Genomic DNA, 20863 nt, shown 5'->3' with positions numbered 1-20863 from the left:
CGGGAATTCCAGCCAGTCTGAGGCTCTGCCTTCAGAGCCAAACTTACTCAGCTAGCTTGGGCCACACTAGCGGCCGCGGAGAACAACACACACACGGAAGAATAGCCCACTGGTGAATTGTTTATTGGGATCTCCGGATATGTACGAAGCTCTTTCTCGGTCGCAAGCAGGCAGCAGGTAGACACACAGGATGCGTTCATGGTGCCATCTCGGCACTGGGAAGTCTTCTTCTCAGTCTGATCTCTCCCGTGTCGCTCGCTCGATTCTCCGATAAGAAATTGTCATAGCCCGCCCGAAGTCAATGCTACTCTCTTCGTGTTGTGTCTGACGTGAGCAGCTTTTCTTCCGGTTTTCAGCGACTGCCAAGGTTGCTGTGGTGGGAAAGAATATTGGCAGTCACAAGGGGTGGACGGCGAGGAGGACCGGCACCAACGCCAGGCGCAGGGTTGCACATAATAATCCATAACCTATGTAGGAACAATGAATACGAAGAGGACCGGCACCAACGCCAGGCGCAGGGTTGCACATAATAATCCATAACCTATGTAGGAACAATGAATATGTGATGTGATATCCTTTTGGCAACGTATTTAGGTGATACTAAAAACAAACATCCGCTACGTGCCGAGATGTTTATGAAGTATATTCTTGTCAGCAGATTGCACATTGCGATCCACTCCACGGCTAAAGTGACATAATGAGCGCTCTTAAGATAGCTGAATAAAGTACCACGAAAAAGATTTTTTTTTCTTCAGGCTTTCAATATTTTGCTGGCTGATTGATAGAGAGCACTCTTGACAAATTTGTGGACAGACTCATATGTCATGGAAGGTAGGAGTCCTTCCATAGGTTCATGACATCAGTTCCTTTCGTCTTTCTATCTATCCATGCCTTCATAGTAGCAATCTGTTCTGGACCGAAATGACTTTTCCAGTCTCCTACAACTCCTTTGCGTGCAAAGATTGACCGTTCCTGAGGAACGTAATCCGACAGACTGTCCTGTTGCAATGTTGCGAACGAGAGGCAGGATTTTTCAGGTGGAAGCTGAGACAAAGCGTTTATTCGATCATGCGGAGTGTGCACGAACACTTCTCGCATTTTTTCCAGTCTCGATGAGTTCAGTATCTTTTCAAGCAGGTCATTGTCTTTCCGCAGTAGGGAACCATGCTCCTCTCCGAGAAAATCAGCAATCTTGAGAACACATTTCTTGGTGTCCCTCCTCATCTCCTCATACGTGAGGAACAAAACGTTGGGCTTGTCTCTGATAGCGTACCAGGGCAGCAGATGATCGAAGAAGTCGCCATAATTAATTCTGCCTGATATAAAGTGTTCGACAAATTCCCCAAAAGACACAATTCTGGAAGTCTTGACCGGGGCATGTCTCAAAAAGTGGTAACAGGAAACGCAACAGTCGTACGGGTTCCTAGTCACGTAAACATACTTGGCCTCCTTTGAGAACACAATGTTTTTTAGCGGCAGATGTGTCATCAACGGGCCTTTTCTATCTGGGTTTCTAGTGGCCTCAGCGCCCATCATATCGAGGAAGGGAGAAAATAGCGCATATTCGGCTGGTCCCACAGGGGTGTTGCCTTTGGTCAGTATGTTACAAAGTATGTACTGTGTCCACGTGGTTCCGCATTTTGGATACGTAACGAGCAGTACGTCGCTCGCATGAGGTTTGTATTGCATCGCCGAGCGCACGTTTTCGTCAGAGCATACGGTGAGAACTGGAACGCCATTCACGGTTTGGTACGCTTCGGGATTCATCGCAGACGTAGTTTCCAACCTGCGAAAGACCAAAACATGTATCCATGAGTTTGTGGAATTAGGAAGCGATGCGACATTAAAATAAGCAGGCGGCTCTTGTGTTTCACGGCCAGCGATTCGTGGAGCTCAAAATGTGGTCTTAGCTTATATGACCTAAATGTGGACTGAACCTTATAGCATGAACGGTTTACCTTTAGATCATTAATGTTTGACAAAAAATAGAAAATATATGCTCTATAAATATGCAAATAAAGTATGCCTTATTATGCATATTAAATATGCATCATCATGGGCTTGACGAAGAAAGAGGAATAAAATGGAGGTGGTTATAACCTCACTGGGCTGATTTGGAAACATTAAGGAGTGTAAAAAGGCATACTATAGCCTAAAACAGCACTTATTTTGTGCTGCAAACCATAAACGGAGTAAGGAATATTATCCTTTGATATCATGAGTAATATTTACAGTTTGAACCTTCATACGCAGACAGACATTAAATCAGTTATTGATTTTTCTCCTTCGCAGGTAGACAAGTGGCGTTCTTTGAAAAATTGACACTTTTTCCCTTTCAAAATGCTAGCGCCGTTGTATGGGATAAAAGCTATGTGAATGAACAGGCCGGAAATGCAGCGCAGTGCGTGACATTAACTCAAAACAGGAATTAAAAGTTTTAATTCATGCGTAGATTTTTTGAAGAAAAAAAAAAAAGCTTCGTAGCTCAGACTCCAAGTACGATTGTATTAAACACAAATGACGCACATTTGCGCAATATGGAATGTATTTTTTGGCATACCAGGGACTAGAGTAGGGAATAAATTTCAGATTATCCCCAATCAGGGCAAACTGTCTACTCATCTCAGCAGCAGCGGTGTGATTAGGGCCAGCTGCATCGGGTGATACGACGCAGCATTGCCATGCTGCCCTGCGCTTGGAGTTCAAGCAACCCTTTCTTTATCTAATGAACTAAAACTCCAGCATGTTTCTCGATTGCCTTTCATTTTACCTCTTGTGCTTTCTGCTGCTAAGTCCACCTCCGCCATTTTTAGTTTTTTTCACTCCTCCCCGCTGCGGCATGACAGGCCTGTGACTATCAATTTAAAGTATTTGCAATTTAAACTACCATTCAACCATCACTGAGTTTAAAATTAATCTTTCGTTACAATCCTTAGGCCCACGCCGTGACACGCTATCCTAACACTATTTCACAAGTATGTACTGCACCTAAATAGATCAAGTTCACTTCACCTTGATTTTCCATCCTGCATGTTCGAAAAACTGCACAATCACTTCAGTTTTACAAGAATATATGGTGACACATTAGACATGCAACTCATTCATCATAGATATCAACTTCCACAACCCATCAGCTTATGGAATTGCCTGCCAGACTATATCGCTTCTCTTTCTAATCTAGATGCGTTCCACCACATTTATCACTTAAGCCTCCATTTGGCCTCCAGTCTCTTATATTGGGGATGGTACTTTGTTTTTTTTTTCAAATGTCTACTTGGATACTCACAGAAATTAGTAATGTAATCTGTTTAGAGGAAAGATAATTAAAGACAAAGTAGAAGTGTATATATATATATATATATATATATATATATATATATATATATATATATATATATATATATATATATATATATATATATATATATATATATATATATATATATATATATATATATATATATATATATATATATATATATATATATATATATATATATATATATATATATATATATATATATATATATATATATATATATATATATATATATATATATATATACCTCAGCGATACCTCAGTTGTTTTCTACAACGCAGCAAAGATTTTCCTTTCTAAGTTCTTGAGATAAAAGGTGTGATGCGTTTCCTTTTGTTTATCTTTTCCCTGGCACGGTATGCGCCTGCGCGTCTGGTTGCATGTAACTCTTGTGTGCGTCGAAAAATGAACAGTTGTGAGTCAGTGCTGTGTTCGTCCCTTAGTCTTCCTTCTTTTTCTTTCCTTTGGCCGCGTGCCTTTGCGTTGAAAACTATGTCCGTATATAAAGGAAATAAGTTTTATTGAATATACCGCTATATTCGTACGGACCGGTTTGCAGAAAAATTTCTAAGGAGAGTTCAGGATTTCGAAGTTCGAACATTTCGATGTTTTTGTCAAGAGTTTTGAAATATCAATGTCTCTGCAAGCTGTTCGAAAAGCTGCCCTTTGTGCACTATCTGATGACTATATGCGACAAAGAAGCCTCACTTTTGGCCAATAAATGACGAAATATTAAGAAACATTTTGGACCTCTTATTGAAAAATAATATTTCTTTGTTCAGTTCAGTCGTTCAGTCGTGTCCGACTCTTTGTGACCCTATGGACCATGTCACGCCACGCTTTCTGGTCTCTCACTATCTTCCTAACATCACATAACTTCATCTGAAGTGCCTCGAGGATGCCATCTAACCATCGCGTTCGCTGCCTACCCCTTATCCGGCGACCCTCAACCTTTCCCAACATCAAATCTTTCTCCAGCGACTCCTCTCTTCTCATCAGATGACCAAAGTAGCTGAGATTTAACTTTAGAATTTGACCCTCCAATGAGCAGTCAAGGTTTATGGTCGACAATATCGACTGATTTGATCTTCTGGCAGTCCAAGGAACTCTCAAGAGTCTTCGCCAGTACCACAATTCAAACGCGTCAATTCTTCGGCGGTCAGCCTTGTTAACAGTCCAACTCTCGCATCCATACATCACAACTGGAAAGACCATAGCACGAGTTATACGGACCTTGGTTGGCAGACTAATGTCTCTGCTCTTTATTAGACGATCAAGGATAACCATGGCTCTCTTTCTCAGAAGCAGGCGTCTCCTAATTTCATGGCTGCAGTCTCCTTCTGGGGTAGTCTTGGAGCCCAAGAAGAGAAAATCTGTCACAGCTTCCAGTTCTTGTCCCTTGATGCTCCAGGACTTGATAGGGCAATACGACATGATCTTTGTCTTTTTAATGTTGAGTTTAAGCCTAAACTTTTCACTCTCTTCTTGTACGCGCATCAGAAGTCTCTTGAGTTCCACTTCACTTTCTGCCATTAAAGTGGTATCATCCGCATATCTAAGGTTGTTGATACGTTTTCCAGCAATCTTCACTCCAGCTGAAGACTCGTCCAGGCCGGCCTTCCTCATGATGCACTCTGCATATAGGTTAAATAGGCAGGGCGACAGTATGCAGCCTTACCTCACTCTTTTGTCAACCGGAAACCAATCAGTAAGACCATGCCCAGTTCTTACTGTGGCCTCTTGCCCTGCATACAGGTTCCTGAGGAGACAGATGAGGTGAATTGGAACTCCCATCTCTTGGAGAGCTTGCCACAATCTGCTGTGATCTACGCAGTCAAACGCTTTCGCATAATCAATAAAGCAGAAGTAGATGGGTTTCTGGAACTCTCTTGCTTTTTCCATGATCCAGCGAAGGTTGGCAATTTGGTCTCTAGTTCCTCTGCCCTTGCGAAACCCAGCTTGCACGTCCGGAAGCTCCCAATCCACATACTACTGCAGCCTACCTTTGAGGATTTTCAGCATCACCTTGCTAGCATGCGAAATAAGCGCGATCGTGCGGTAGTTGGAACAGTCTTTGGCACTGCTTTTCTTTGGAATGGGGATGTAAACTGACCTCCTCCAATCCTGTGGCCACTGCAGGGTTGTCCAAATCTTCTGACATAATGTATGCAGAATGTTAACAGCGTCATGGTTGAGGTGTTGAAGCAACTCAGCTGGAATGCCATCAATTCCGCTTGCTTTGTTCTTAGCAAGGCTGGCTAAGGCCCATTCAACTTCACTCTTCAGGATGCCCGGCTCGAGATCAGTAATCACAACTGTCTTATGCTGGGTTTGCACATTCGGGTCCTTCTTGTACAGTTCTTCTGTGTATTCCTGCCATCTCTTCCTTATCTCTGAGGCTTCAGTGAGGTCCTTGCCTCGTTTGTCCTTTATCACGCCCAGCTTAGCACACAAGCTTCTTTTGATATCTTTGATTGTCTTATATAGAGCTCTTGTGCTCCTTAATTGGCTGTTGTCCTCAACTGCTTGGCACTATATGTTCAGGAAGGCATTTTTATCTCTCCTTGCTATTTTCTGAAAACCCGCATTGAGAACCTTGTATCTTTCTCTTTGCCCCATAACTTTTGCAGCTAGCTCTTTTTTCAGTGTTCAGTGATCAAAAGCTCACATGCCATAAAGCTTAAGTTGTTTAGGTATCACTGCTCAGAAAGGTCAATCGTTTCGGAAGCACACGTAGCATTGACCCAACATTTACGGCGAGGCCAACTGGAGTCCGTGAGCCCATCAAATGCAGTGCGATCTGAGTGAAGGTTGAAATGCCAATACGCTCCTTTCGCCACCAGGTGAGGGCGACGCTGCTAGGTTGTTTATGAACTGAAAGAAAAAAATGAATCTATCACCACCAATGGATGTTTACGAGGGCATCGCCGCTAGGATGTTTATGAACACGGAACAGGGGGACTGAAAGAAAACAAATAAGAAATCTATCGCCACCAATTGATTTTTACGAGGTCATCGCCGCTAGGTTGTTAATGAACACGGAACAGGGGGACTGAAAAAAAAAGGAATCTATCGCCGCCAATTGATGTTTACGAGGGCATCGCCGCTAGGTTGTTTATGAACACGAAAAATGGGGACTGAAAAGAACAATTAAGCAATCTAACGCAAAGTCTTTAAATGATCATTTTGAAACACTAGTACTAGGAAAACACTAGCGTTGTCATTGTTGACGTTGAAGTTGCGAGTGAAAAAAATTAAAGGGGTTCAGTTCTGCTGAGCCGAATGTGGAGCGAAATGCTTTCGCGGCGGGCGACCGAGCGTTGTATCGAAAACTACCGCGTTTCGTTGAACGCATCAAACGTCACCGGCAACGTTCTATGCAGAATCCACTTTTATGCCCTGCGTATGCGATGCCGGCAGACGCTCTCCGGCTCCACTCTGTTAGTTCTCCGCGGAGCCGCGCGCATATGTAGTATGGAAACTACCCTTCGCCTCTCCACGCGGGTGCGCATCTGCTGGAATGGCGCTACCATCCTTCTCTCTGTAGCGAGCGCAGCCAGTGAACTCTAGACTATGGTTCCGATGGCGCAGCAGTTGTACGCCAGAACTGGTTGCCATGGTAACGGCGCATGCGCACTACCGCTCTTTTTCAGACATAGCTGATTTCTCCACGACCAACTCTAATCAAACTTTTTTATTTGTAGCCTACATTTAATCTATCCCACTTCATCAGGATTCACTATCTAACCTCATCCACCTTAAAATAAATAACTATACACATTTAATTTGATGCCGTACGCCCTTTAACAAACGTCATGCCTCATAATTCATCGCTAATTCGATGTCATCCACACTTATGGCGCATTCGGTTGGGGGACGAAAGCAGAGGCTCCGAGCGGTACAGAGCAGTACAGGAGCACATCGAGCGAGGGCGTAACTGTCCTCCCACGGAAATGCTCTCTGCGTGTCGAGAGCAGCGCGCCACGACCACGTGACCACACTTTTCTCCGCCCCGCCGGGGTGGCGCAGTGGTTACGGCGCTCGACTACTGTTCCCAAGGATGCGGGATCGAATCCCGGCCTCGGCGGCCGCTTTTCGATGGAGGCGAAAAGCAAGGCGCCCGTGTGCTGTGCGATGTCAGTGCACGTTAAAGAACCCCAGGTGGTCGAAATTTCCGGAGTCCTCCACTACGGCGTCTCTCATAGCCTGAGTCGCTTTGGGACGTTAAACCCCACAAACCAACCAACCAACACTTTTCACCCCAGCATTCTCCGCCTGCCCGCAGTGGCAGCCGTTGCAACCCGAGGAGAGGCCTACGCTCCGTATAGAACTGCTTGTTTTGTATGCCTTTGTTCTCACAGCGCGGCGATCTGCCTCCTTTGGCGCTTTCGACGCCAGCAGCGACTCTCAAACATGCATACAGCACCCGAGAAATGATTTCCGCACGCCCATCCTCGGGCGTTTTGCAGCCGCCATTTTGAGCGTCGCCGACTCAAGAGAGAAAAAAAAAGATTGCGCGGATATGCCATGTGACTTCCTCTACTCTCGCTTTAGACGAGGGAGCAGCCGGAAGTGCACTCGGGTGTTCTCAGCGGAGGAAAAGCCCTCCTCCTCTACCATTGCAAGCCAGTGATTCTACTCTTGCTCTCCCACGGTAGGGCGGCCGTTTGTCTGAGAGCACTTTCGAAGTACTTTCGAGTGCGCCTGCTCTCCCACTCGAATTCGCCACTCGGGGACCCTTTTTCTTGGCAATGGAGCCAAAGGTACGGAGCCGAAACGCATCATCTTCCTGCGCAGCTGAAAATAGTCCATAGTTACATGAGTAATGTCTGCAAAAACAAAAGGAAATCATAGCGCTAGTTATTTACGGTATATTATTTTTATCACGGAACCGATTTTCTAAAATGAAGCTGTTGTGCTTAAAACGCTGATACACATATAACGTACCAACATGTGACTCAAGCTACCCTGGATGCTTTTCGAGTAGAAATCCGCCAGATATGTTGGAATACTGTCCTTACCGAAACGAACTCAAAAATTGCTTCTGAGATCTTCTTGCAATAATCTGTTCCAATTTCTAAAAAGCACTTTGTTCAGTAGCGAGTGTCTAGTGTTTAAGGTGCTCGTAAGCTATGGATTACTCGAGCGCATCTTAAGAAAACTGATAGAAAAGATTACCTTTTTAAGAAGCTTATACGGATCAAAAGTGAAACTTACCTTTGTGCCTTTAAAAGCTTTCGCAACGCATTAAATAAGGAGCTGAAGAGGGCGAGGGATATGTACCAACAGGCACAGATGTACTTTATAATAAATTAAATTCACTAATGGGACGGAATTCCGGAAAGGTAGCAGTTAGGAAAATTATCCACCAGGATGAAAAATTACTAGGTAGGCTATGGTCGATAAATTTAATGATTATTTTGTTCCTAGAGATTTAAACGTTGTATCGCAGGTTGCTTATAAAGTATTAAGTCAGGTAAATAGAATTCATTCTTCTTAGGGCCCACAGATACAAACGAAGTGCAGTCTTTATTTCTAAGCCTCAAAAACTCCCACACTTGTGATGCAAACGGTGTACAGATAAGGCCGATTAAATATGTGATTTATATAATAAGCCGTGCTTGCCTATATCTACAATCTTTCAATATATTTGGCTGTATTTCTATCAGAAATGCAAATAGCACGCGTAATACCTGTTTATAAAAATGGGTTCGAGGCATGAAGTCAACAACTATAGGCCGATATCAACCCTTCTCCTCTTTTCTAAAGGCCTAGAAAAATAATTCATAGCAGCTTGTGTTATTTTGTAATAAACATGACATTATAACAGCATCCCAGTGAGGTTTTAAAAACAACTGATCTACATAATTGGCACTACTGGGTCAAAAAGTGTATATTTTGCACAATTTTGAGATAAATAAATTCGTTTTAGGTGGATTTGTTGACTTCCCTCAGGAATTTGACTGTATCCATCTTAACGTTCTCTTCAAAATATTAGAGCATTATGGATTCCGCGGTCTTCCACTTTGTTTGAAAGATATCTTTCACATAGGTGTCAGTTTGTTTCTGTTAACACTTTGCTATCGAGCAAGAAGCATATCATATCCAGCGTCCCACAGGGTAGCATTTTGGGCTTTTGCTTTTCATTTTGTATATAAATGATCTGGTTAAAATAGCGTCAGAAATTCAATTTATTCTTTATGCTGATGACCCCAGTATATTTACTGCCTCTCTAAATGTAAATGACGCAGTTGTAAAAGTGTGATGTCCCGGTTATTCAGGTTTCCGGGCGGAGAGTAGGAATCACACACGAAATAGGGCCAGTAACAGATTTAATTAGAGCTGGATGCCCACGGTCTTGACGTTGCGTCTGGACGCCACGGCGATGATCCGGTGCTTGAGGTGGGAGATGATGGACATAGCTGCAGGCAGCGCTGATGGTGACGGTGTACACGGCGAGCTTAATAGGCGTGCCGCCAGAACTAGCGAGCCGTCTTCGTATCTTCATGCAGGCTGGGGTGACCGGCTCTAGAGCATCTCTCGTTCCTCTCTGCCCCACCGTCCTTCTGTTGCTTTCCTTGTCACCTCGGGTCCTTTGTTCCCGTTCCCGGAACTCTCGCCATACCCGCAACAGCGCACGTGTAGCCGTCATTAGGGCGTCTTCCCCGCATTCTAGCGTGTTCAGCGACCCTTCTCGTAACCGGTTTTCGGACAAAAGGCGACACGGGCAGGCAAAATTGTGGAGAGGTCGGTGGTTCCCAGAACACACGCGAAACCCGATCTCAATTTCCGGCACAGACAATTTAGCCATCACATTCGCTCACCATAGTTTAAAAAAAAAATGCTTTTTTTTTCGAAGTCTGTTTAGGGTCACATCAATTCTTGTGTCCATAGGTTGTGGACTCTGAGTTGTATGCGCACTGCCACGAAGGCACATCACAGATAAGTTCAACCACATCACCGTCCATACAAGAGGTCCGCATTTCACACACAACAGCGAGGTCATCCAGCTCCCTAACATCTGTTGAGAATCAACTGGCTCGATTGGCGACTATCTACAATAAACAAAAATGCATGTACGCTTTCTTCCTTTTAGCAAAGCATTGCAGCGGATACACATTCTAAAGGGGGTCTGAAAATGATATCATACAGGTTGGTATACACATAATTAAACTGAGTTCATAATATTCATACAAGTAAAACGAAGCATAACGGTGGAAGAATAAAGCTTAGACAACTGAACAGTTTTCAGAAAAGGGTATGATACTATGCTTTGTACATGGATGAAACTTACTAGCAGGCTCACAGCGTTATCAATCAAGACACAGGATAGTACATATCCCACACATTGGGATGCAAAATCAGCTCATGGTCTGACTCTGTCGGCAGTTCGGAATTTTCATCCCTGTTCCCTTCCAGTGCCTGCGACCCTGCGGCCTGTGAAATAACCACGTCACCCTCGGCAGTGCTGCTGAGTTGAATATCACGGTCTTCAGCATTTTTCGGCGGTAAATGTTGAGCATGTGTCAGAACGCCGTGAACGATTTCGGGACCTATAGAGCTTGTTGCGTTCTGTGTGCAAGCTTAGGTTCTTTCCTGTTCTGAATTACTGAGGGGCCCTTTCTTGGTAGCGCTTCAGTCTGTTGGCATGCACAGTGAGCGTTGGGTGCTTTCACAGCTGCGAACACGAAATGTAACGGGGCCTAGTTTTTCCACGATGCGGAAGGGGCCTTTCCATTTTGGCGCCAGTTTATGTGACAGCCCCTTTCACTGTGCTCACCTTTGAGCAAGACCCGATCTCCTGCCATGAACTCTGCTTCCGCGGCTTTAATGTCATACCGTCCGGACCGTGGAGGCGGAAGCCAAAGCCTTCTTTGCCATCTCGTGAGATAGCTGCAGTCGCAACGCCAGCTCTGCCCGATAATCGTCCATGACGGAGTACTTGGGACCCCCCACTCCTCAAATGCCTCTTGCGGCATGTGTGGGTCTCGGCCATACATTAGGAAAAACGGCGTCTCATGAGTACTCTTGTGGACGGCGGTGTTGTATGCGAAAATTATATACGGGATCCACAAATCCCAGTCTCTCTAGTCACGTGCCACAACATGGGAGAGCAGCTGCTTAAGAGTCTGGTTCAGACGTTCTACTGCCCCATTACATTCTGGGTGGTATGCTGTTGTTTTCAGCTTTTTGGCCTTTAGAAGTTGACACACTTCTGTCGTAACCTTGGAATTGAAATTGCTCCCTTGGTCAGTCAGCAGCTGCTTGGGCACACCGTGGAGCAAAACGACTCTCTCAACAAAGCTCCTCGCCACTGTTGGCGCCTTCTGGTCAATCATTGGAATGGCTTCCGCGAATTTTGACAGGTGATCGGAGAATACTAGCACGTACTTGTTCTCATTACTGGTTGTCGGTAAGGGTCCGATATAACATCCATGGCCGTTCTCTCAAAAGGTGCGCTCGATTCTCCAAACTCCTTAAGCGGAGCGCGTTTCTTGTTTTTCGGTGTTATTCGTAACTGGCAGGATTCGCGCTGAGCCCAGTACTCGGCAATCGACTTTCTCATTTCTGGCCAGAAATACTTCAATTCAATTTTCTGTTTCGTTTTCTTGGCCCCGAAATGACCGGAGTATGGTGCATCATGGTACGCACGTAACACATCTTTAACCAGGCTGCGTGGTACAATGTATCTTTCTCTGGTAGCCGCGCCTGACCTTTGCGTCGGGTACGGGCACACCTTTAAGAGCAAGCCAGATGCGCTCAATGCGTACTCCCTTGAATACTCCGGGTCGTCAGTTAGTTCATCCCTCAAATCTTGAAGTTTCGCGTCCTTCTGCTGCTCCTATTTCAGCCTTTCCCCATCAATATCTGGAATAAAAGCTGCGGTCCTTACTTCAGAGACTGGTTCCGAGCGCACCCGACTCAAGGCATCCGCGTTTGCCTGCACTTTTCCCGCTCTATGCTCTATTTCAAAGTCATAGCCTTGAAGCTGAAGGTTCCAGCGTACCAGTCGCGAACTAGGATCCCTGATGTTCATAAGCCACTTAAGCGGTTGGCAGTCTGTCACTATTTTAAACTTGCGACCATACAAGTAACAGCGAAAGTGGTGGACCGCCCATACAACAACCAAGCATTCTTTTTCTGCTGCGCTCTAATTTTGTTCCGCCTTATTTAGCTGACGACTTGCGAAATCCACCGGATGTTCATTTTGTTCTAACCTTTGCGACTGGACTGCTCCAACCGTGCTATGTGACGCATCGGTTTGAAGGATAAACTCCTTCCTATATAAAGTCAGGGTACTTGAGCATTGGCGCTTCAACGAGCTTTTTAGATTCTCGAAAGCAGCTTTTGCCGCGGCCGTCCATTCGAAATGTGTGTGCTTTGCTGTTATCGATGTCAGTGGCTTAGCCATTTGCGCAAAGTTTGCGATGTGACGTCGATAATACCCTACTAAGCCTAGAAACTCTCGCATCTGTCTGACACCGCTTGGGTTGGGAAAGCGAAGAACCGCCTCAACTTTCTTCTCATTGGCAGACACTACATGCCCGAAGTACTTTATTTTCGGCTTCAAAAATCAGCACTTTCTCGGCTTCAACTTCAACCCGGCGCCTTTCAGTCTCCTCAGCACTGCCTCAATATCTATCATGTGCTGCTAGATCGTAGAGCTATAGATGATTGTGTCATCCATGTAGACGTGACATGTGTGGCCAGTCAAGCCCTCGAGCACAACGTCGGTGGTTCGCTGCCAGACAGCAGGACTGCTTACTAATCCCATGGGCATTCTCGTCCATTGTTAATGACCACTGGTCATTTTAAACGCCGTTTTTTCCTTATCAAAAGGATCCATCTCGATTTGCCAGAAGCCAGAGGCCAAGTCCACAACCGAGAAGTACTTGGCCGATCCCACCTGTGACAAGGTCTCTTGGGTATCTGGCAACGGATACGGGTCCACTCTGGTGACACTGTTTAGCTTCCTGCAGTCAACTATAAAACGGAATGGCCCATCTGGCTTTTCAACCAATAGTGCAGGCGAACCCCAAAGGGACCTGGAATGTTCAATGATTCAGGCTTTAAGCATATCCTGCACTTGCTTGTGGCCATCTTCTCGCCCTGCGCATACAGAATGTGGTAGGCCCTCTGATACACAGGAGATGCGTCCCGTGTGTCTATGTGGTGTTTGATTGCCCCACATTGCCCGAGGTCAAAGTTGCCTCGGGAAAACGCTTCAGTGTATGCCTTAATTACCTTCCTCATTTTGGCCAACGCCTCCTCAGGTATGTGAGACACATCAAAGAGAGACGTGATGCGATCATCTGTCAATGCCTGGCAATGATCTGTGACCGCAAGCTCTTTTTCGTCTTTTGGTTCCTCCAGAGCGCACAGATATGTAGCAATATTCTTATTGCGGGGCAAAATTATTTCCTCTTTAGTGAAGTTTGCTAGGCGGACGGGAATGCGGCATCTTTCGTCTGGCTTCACTAGAGTCGCGGACCTTATCAATCCATGTGCCAAAACAGCATCAACCTCGACGACGTCAACCTGCCCTACGCGCACGGGTTTCGCCAGCTTTGTTCAGCAAACAATTTGCGACAAGGCCGGTACAGTGCAAGGGCACGTCAGCCTCACAGGTATGCGCTCGGGCGCATCATCTAGGACAGCTAGCGCTTGAGGGACCTCTCTCATGGATTCAGCTCGCCAGTTTTTAATAGGAATTCAGCACTCTTGTAGATCTAAGACCCCTTCAGTTGTTAAAATATTAATGTTCTGGGCCGATATGATGTCCTGTTCGATTATTCCGTCTACTGGGATTGCAGGCCCATCCGCAATCACAAAACAGTCATGAAAGAAAGTTTTGGAATTGAACGGCGGCGCAACACGGAAACGGACATAGACAAGAAGGGGACACCACCACGCCGCCGTTCAATTCCATCATGCACCAACTCGCCCCTCAGGCCGTTATTCTAAAGAAAGTTTTGTTTCCTAAGGAAATTTGCGAAGAGAAACAGCCGCGGATGTCGATCTTACTCCCAGTGATGCTGCTCACAAAGCGCCCATGCGAGCTTACCGCGCTAGTACTTTTGTCAGGACATCGCTCTAGCAACCTCTTGAAAGCTCGTTCAGAAATGAGCGAAATGCGAGAGCCCGCGTCAACTAATATTCCAGCTTCACTCCCGTTTACGCGGCACTGTACTACTGGACTAGTTTCCTTCGAATATCGTACTAACAGAGGATCTCCATAGATCGCTGTACTCTTGTTTTGTACACTCTCTATCTTCCCGTCTACAGGGAAACCCTCCGACACAAGCATTATTGCTAACGTACCGTTTCTGCAATCTACCTCTCAGCTTTTAAAACAGTTAAATATACCTAAAGTTAGTGAGCTATATAGGTTTAGACTATCACGAAAATATTATATTAGTCAAAAGCGCGGAGGCAATACCCTTACCTACATTGCCAGATTACGTTTAGCCAATTCAGTACTCACCACAAGGTCTGCCCCATTAAAGAAATTATCTACCTGCGGAACTAATTATGGTCCACAGATACTGAATGATATCGTATCACGTATGTTAAATGACTAGATATAAGTATATCAACATTTCTAAACTGCAACTTTCTGATCTCATTGCCATGTTCATCCGCTGAATATTACTCTATTATTTTGTGTACCATGTGATATGCGCTCAATTAATGCAGTGTGATATAGTTTATTTTGATAAGTTGAATGTTTGTACCACTTGCTATAGTTCCATTTTTTATTGCTGTGTATTTTGCTTCATACTGACTGAGCTAGCTGCGTCCTTGAACGTTGTACCGTATTTTGATAAGTGGAATGTTTGTACCACCAGCTACGGTTCCATTTTTATTGCTCTATATTTTGCTTTATACTGACTGAGCTAGCTGCGTCCTAGAACATTGTTTTCGTGCTGTTCTTGCTGCTGCCAGTGCCTGATAAATGGGGCCAACGACAACTCAAGCCGTGCTTAAGCGGTTTTTCCCTTGGCTCCTTTTTTCACTGTATAGTGAGAAAAATAATAAAGAAGAGAACTGTTTTGTTAATTACCCATGCAATGAATAATTAAAAGTTCGTGCGGACATACTCTGATGACAGGCCTTGTCATACACTGTCAACACTGCCGACACACTCTGTTGGCGTGGCCCGCAAAAGACAAAAAATGTGGCATTAAAATGTTAGTTCGCTTTAGCCTTTAAAATAATACTTGCGCAATATTATCATAAAAGGTGGTTGCGTTGTGCCTTAATCGCCTCGGCTTGGCAGAAATAGCTGCGCTATTTATCCGCTTGAAACGAACATGCGATTTCCACACACGCGCGCAGAAACAGCTGTAGTAGGGTCGAGACTTTATCCGAGGCTTTTAATGGCTGTTGGATTTTTTTTTCGTGATACCTCAGTGCACTTATGCTTTTGCTTTCGCTAATTTTTATCTCGTTGTCGGACCACCTCATGTTTACCTGTCTTCGGTTATTTCTCCACATTTAGTAAAACTTCAGCTCGTAGAACACGCAAAATATTTACAGCCTGCCTTCGCTATAAAGTGTTTTATGTAAAATCAAACAGCGCATATCCTGCATAGCCCGAAGGCAAAAACGGAACATGAACTCAGCTTTTCCAGAACTTCATCAAATATTCAATGCAAAGGCAGTTGGGAAAAAATAAATATGCGGTGTAGCGAATATCTACATCGTTGTTGGTAGGCAGCACTCGCTGGTAAGTAACTCATAATTATTCATGGTTTAGGAAAAGGTTGCGAGTAATTGTAGCAATAGTAGTGCTACAGGCGACGCATTGCGACTTCGAACAAAGGGTTAAATATGTCGAGGGATTTCTTATAACGTTTCAATTTTTTAAATTCTGAAATCTGCCAAAGATAAATCGGTGTGGTGCATGCAGACGGATAACACATGATGGCGAACACTATGCAGAATAATGGGAGCAACTCTCAGGCAACTAATTGTGTAATAATACTTAATATCATTTTTGCTGATATTGAGGGGCAATATTCTATTGTCAAACTTAAGGCCGCCGACATAAAAGTTTCGTTCATTCTCTATATTTACTTATTTAGTGATGGGCCTTGAAATATGTAACGTAAAAAATGCGCATCCGACAATTCCTTCGGTAAGTTGGCTTTCACGCATTGTGCGTTTTTAAAAGGAAGGTTCTACATGTTACATTGCCACCACAATCATGTTAATCACATAAAAATTTTCAAATACACAAATACTATCTGCATTTAAAGCATTACAGGTGCACCGGCCATGATAAAGCCGACTCAGCGGTTTTCAGAAGCGTAGTTTAGGCCTTAGATTTTTCAAGTCCCTATGCAGGCTTAGAAAATCTACAAAAGAGAACCAAATTTGATGATAACTGGCATCAATTTCCCACCATAATATTGTCAGGTTAATCAGAAGTAAAAGATAAATTAAGTACACCTCTGCACACAAGTGGAGAGTCTTTAAAAGCGAACCGCTGCAATTAGTACTCTTCTGTATAAGAAATGCATTCACTAATTTGCCTGGGCAAGATGGCAAGCATATTAGCGAGGCTACCCTACGCATAACTTAGACATTACCGCGTCACCGTCCAAAGAAACTGGCGTGCAGTTTTGTCAGAACGCGTGGTCTCTACATTTTTGCGCAAGGGTGTATACCTTGACCAAGATACTTTGTTGTGCGAGTTGGTAAACATCCATTATTAATTTAAACAGCGTGAACCAGAAGACACAGGACCAGATAAAAGGAAGCCACAGTACAAGCGCTGACTCACAACTATGCCTAAGCCTTTACTCCAAGGCCGAGATAAAAACAAATATGACGAAAACGAAACAATCACGTGAAACTACCTCTGGGCTCACCTGCTGCACAAAAAAGTCACTCAAAAGACATCTCTTTGCTGGAAAGAGCAAGAGAAGTATTGCTGACACACTTATTGTCCGTTGAAATAAAATATGATTCAACTATTTCTCTCGTCATCTTTTCTTTGTGGCGATACAAAATCCTAGCCTGGTCAAACATAGGAATGCACTTCTTCTTCTTCTTCTTCTTCTTCTTCTTCTTCTTCTTCTTCGTCTTCTCCTTCTTCTTCTTCTTCTTCTTCTTCTTCTTCTTCTTCTTCTTCTTCTTCTTCTTCTTCTTCTTCTTCTTCTTCTTCTTCTTCTTCTTCTCTTCTTCTTCTTCTTCTTCTTCTTCTTCTTCTTCTTCTTCTTCTTCTTCTTCTTCTTCTTCTTCTTCTTCTTCTTCTTCTTCTTCTCCTTCTTCTTCTTCCTCTTCTTCTTCTTCTTCTTCTTCTTCCTCTTCTTCTTCTTCTTCTTCCTCTTCTTCTTCTTCTTCTTCTTCTTCTTCTTCTTCTTCTTCTTCTTCTTCTTCTTCTTCTTCTTCTTCTTCTTCTTCTTCTTCTTCTTCTTCTTCTTCTTCTTCTTCTTCTTCTTCTTCTTCTTCTTCTTCCTCTTCTTCTTCTTCTTCTTCTTCTTCTTCTTCTTCTTCTTCATTGTTTCACATGAATGGCAATGTGAGACTAGAAATGTTTTATTCTTGCCACTTTCCAAGTTGTTCCGGTGTTCCAGTAGTCTCATAGCGTTCTGTTTGTCCTATATAACAGGATCCACAAGAGAGTGGAAGCTTGCACACAACACCATTCTTGCATCCAACAAATGGGTCTCTATGTTTCCCCCCACATTCTTGCTTCTTGGATTTTCTTTCCCTTTGAATAGCCGGGAAAATCCTCTTCATCTTGAGCGGGGCGGTCAATGCGACGTCAACACCATACCTCTTGCCTACATTTCTGAGGCCATGTGAGATAATGTGAGCAAATGTGAGCCATGTGAGCAAATAATAATGCACTACTGTATTTATCACATACCAAATACGCCTAATTGTTTCTGACGAGAAGTGCACATGCATGTTGTCAGAGCAGAGAAATCGTTTTCTTTGGGTATGTGCAGATAGATAGATAGATGGATTTATTGATAGGAAAAGGCAGAGAGGTTGGCCCGAATAATTCAAATCTGGCCTGCTACTCTGCACTGGGGAAGGGGAAGGAGAGAAGAAAGAAGGTCATGATGGGTGACGATGTGGGAGAAGGCATATGAAATATATATACAGACACAGCAGCTTGCTTTACAAACGTGAATCAAGTCCACTGGCGCTCAAATAACGGCAAAGAGCGCGCACTGCCTGGATGCCCTTCCCCTTGTCCTGCCAAGCGCCCAGCAGCAGTTCCTCCGACAGAGGCCTCTTGTCTAAATGCTTCAAGGAAGCAGCTAGCACATTTCTTTCGTTCGCATACTCTGGGCACACCAATAATACATGGTCCACAGTCTCTGGGATGCCACAAGTTAAACATTCCGGTGAGTCCATCTGTCCAATTAAATGTAAGTACTTGCGCGTGAAAGCCACGTTTAAACGAAGTCGATGTATCAAGCATGCCTGATGACGCGGAATATCACGCGGAACAGTAAATTTAAATGTTCGATCAAGCTTTCTTAGACGCATGTGTCGGGCGTCTGGTTGAGCCCAGTAAGTCGCTGTAGCAATATTCATACAACTCTTTAGAAGACACGTCGTATCCGCTCTTGAAAAAGGCACAGCTGTTTGGAAGCCGCAGATGTTATTTCAGCAAATGCCTGACCGTAGGTTGCGACTATAAAATCAGCCCATCTGCTATTGGATAGAAGTACGGGGCGGCTTCCTTTTTTTTTTTTCTAAGCGAGCACAACGAGTATTCTCACTAATGATACCAATAGAATGAGGAAACATTTTCAGCGCTTCGAATTAAAAGTCAGACAGCATAGACTCCTCCATTTCCCCATTTTGGAGCAGTCGCCGCGCTCTCTTGTCAAACATCGAGATCTCAGCACCAGCCATATAGCACAAGAGCCTAAATCCTACCAACCTCAGCCTTAGACAATATTCTCAAGGAGCTTTGTTGATACTCACTTCACAACTCTGTGTTGCCACACTGTCACGTCGCAGTTCTTCCGATGGCCACATCGCGTTTCTATTGAGCATTTTATTGAAAGGCAGTGACGTGTGATTCTTTTGACGTGGGATGCTATTTCCTGCAACTAGCTGCTTTCACCTGGTATTTTAATGCAGGCGCTTCCTGCGGGCGTCACGACTACGATGAAGTTTTCGTACCCAGCTGTTATTAGTTTACTCGTACATTAGGTTACTCGTACTCGTACTCGTTCTTCTCGTTAGAGTGCGAGACGACAGCTGAACAGGGCTAGCAAAACTATCAAGAAATAAAGAATGACCCCTTAACTTCATTGCGGATTTGTTTATGAGGTTGCCTTTTGCAATGGTGGGGGGCCTTTTGCGATGGCGGTTGGATGTTCAGTTTATTCACTTTTTCATTCCTATCTTCCCATTTCTTTCTACGTATTTTCTGCATTTCTTTAACACAAAGCCATAAGAACGGACGCGATGTGACAGCGCTGATGCAATGTAGGATACTACATGTGGCCCGAATGAGTGATGGTTTCCTGTCTGTGGCATGGTTGCGATTTGTAAAATATGTTCGTGCCCTGAGATCGTTGTGGTAAGCGACCGTGGAATGCGTTCACTAAAGCACATGGCAAATCGTAGCCTTCAGCATCCGGAAAACACTTGATCTGATTCACGGCCTAACTTCAAGTCTTTGGCCATAATCGGAAATAAAAAGCGTAGAGAAAACTTCAGCTCCACTGAAATATGAATAACGAAGAAAAATTCTTGATTTACCAATAAATTTTACTTACAGCAAAAAACAAGTGAAATTTTTTTTTGACATTTTGGAGAATCTGAAACGGTTCGAAATTTTCTGTAGGCATGTGGACGCCATATGCCTTTTTTTTCAAGATTATGTCATAGTGCAGCTCATGAGACAAAATCGGAATTTTCGCAGAATATTCTTCCGACTATATAAAAGGAAATGTTATGTGATAGCCGCATTTTAAGGCGAATCAACACAAAGCAGTTTATTAGAGATCAGTTCACGTGTGCTAAGGAAAATTAGCGAGGGACCGTCATCTGATGGAAATGTCTGGTTCGCGAACCATGGTCTCGTCCGACTTGTCACAAATCCAGAGTTCATAAATAAACACCTGTTTATTCCGGGTCAACAAAAAGCGCTTGCCAACGATACAACACCGGACTGTGCTGCGATATAAAGCATGAGGTTGAAGCTCGCGAGAGGAAAATAAATCTTTGATTACAATAGAGACGGGGTCAGTCCTTTTACACAAGACAGCATAGTAGAGCGCGGACAGGGTGATACAATACAGTCAGTGGGCTCCGAGTGATACAAAGGACATTGCTTCCTACGTGGTCGCAACTCACGCAAAAACCTAGGTAAGGAGGCCCCACTGCCATATTCATTCAGGTAAGACCCCGCCTCGCTGTCCGTGTACACAGGGTGTCTCGTGCCGCTCGCTGACAGAATGACTGCCCCACAATAGGTCTCCTGGCTCAATCCCTCAGTTCCTCGATTTCGCCGTCCTTATCAAGACACAATGCCACATCGAGCACATGTCACACGAATTG

General features: G+C 44.2%; 1 protein-coding gene across 1 annotated transcript; it reads right to left on the bottom strand.

The window, feature by feature from the left end:
* Positions 1-110: 110 nt before the first annotated feature.
* LOC146175690 (sulfotransferase 1C2A-like) lies at positions 111-19304 on the bottom strand. Its single transcript, XM_084580844.1, has 2 exons — positions 19277-19304; positions 111-1786 (listed from the first exon to the last, which is right to left on the bottom strand). The coding sequence occupies exon 2, from the start codon at positions 1765-1767 to the stop codon at positions 823-825; it is 945 nt and encodes a 314-aa protein (XP_084436970.1). The 5' UTR covers positions 1768-1786; positions 19277-19304; the 3' UTR covers positions 111-822.
* Between the last annotated feature and the right edge of the window lie 1559 nt (positions 19305-20863).

This window comes from Amblyomma maculatum, chromosome 10, assembly GCF_055883805.1.
Source record: "Amblyomma maculatum isolate TAMU_Amacu chromosome 10, ASM5588380v1, whole genome shotgun sequence".
In the NCBI taxonomy this organism is placed as follows: Eukaryota; Metazoa; Arthropoda; class Arachnida; order Ixodida; family Ixodidae; genus Amblyomma; species Amblyomma maculatum.
Note: the sequence above shows the minus strand (reverse complement) of the source record. Positions and strands in the feature narration are given on the sequence as shown.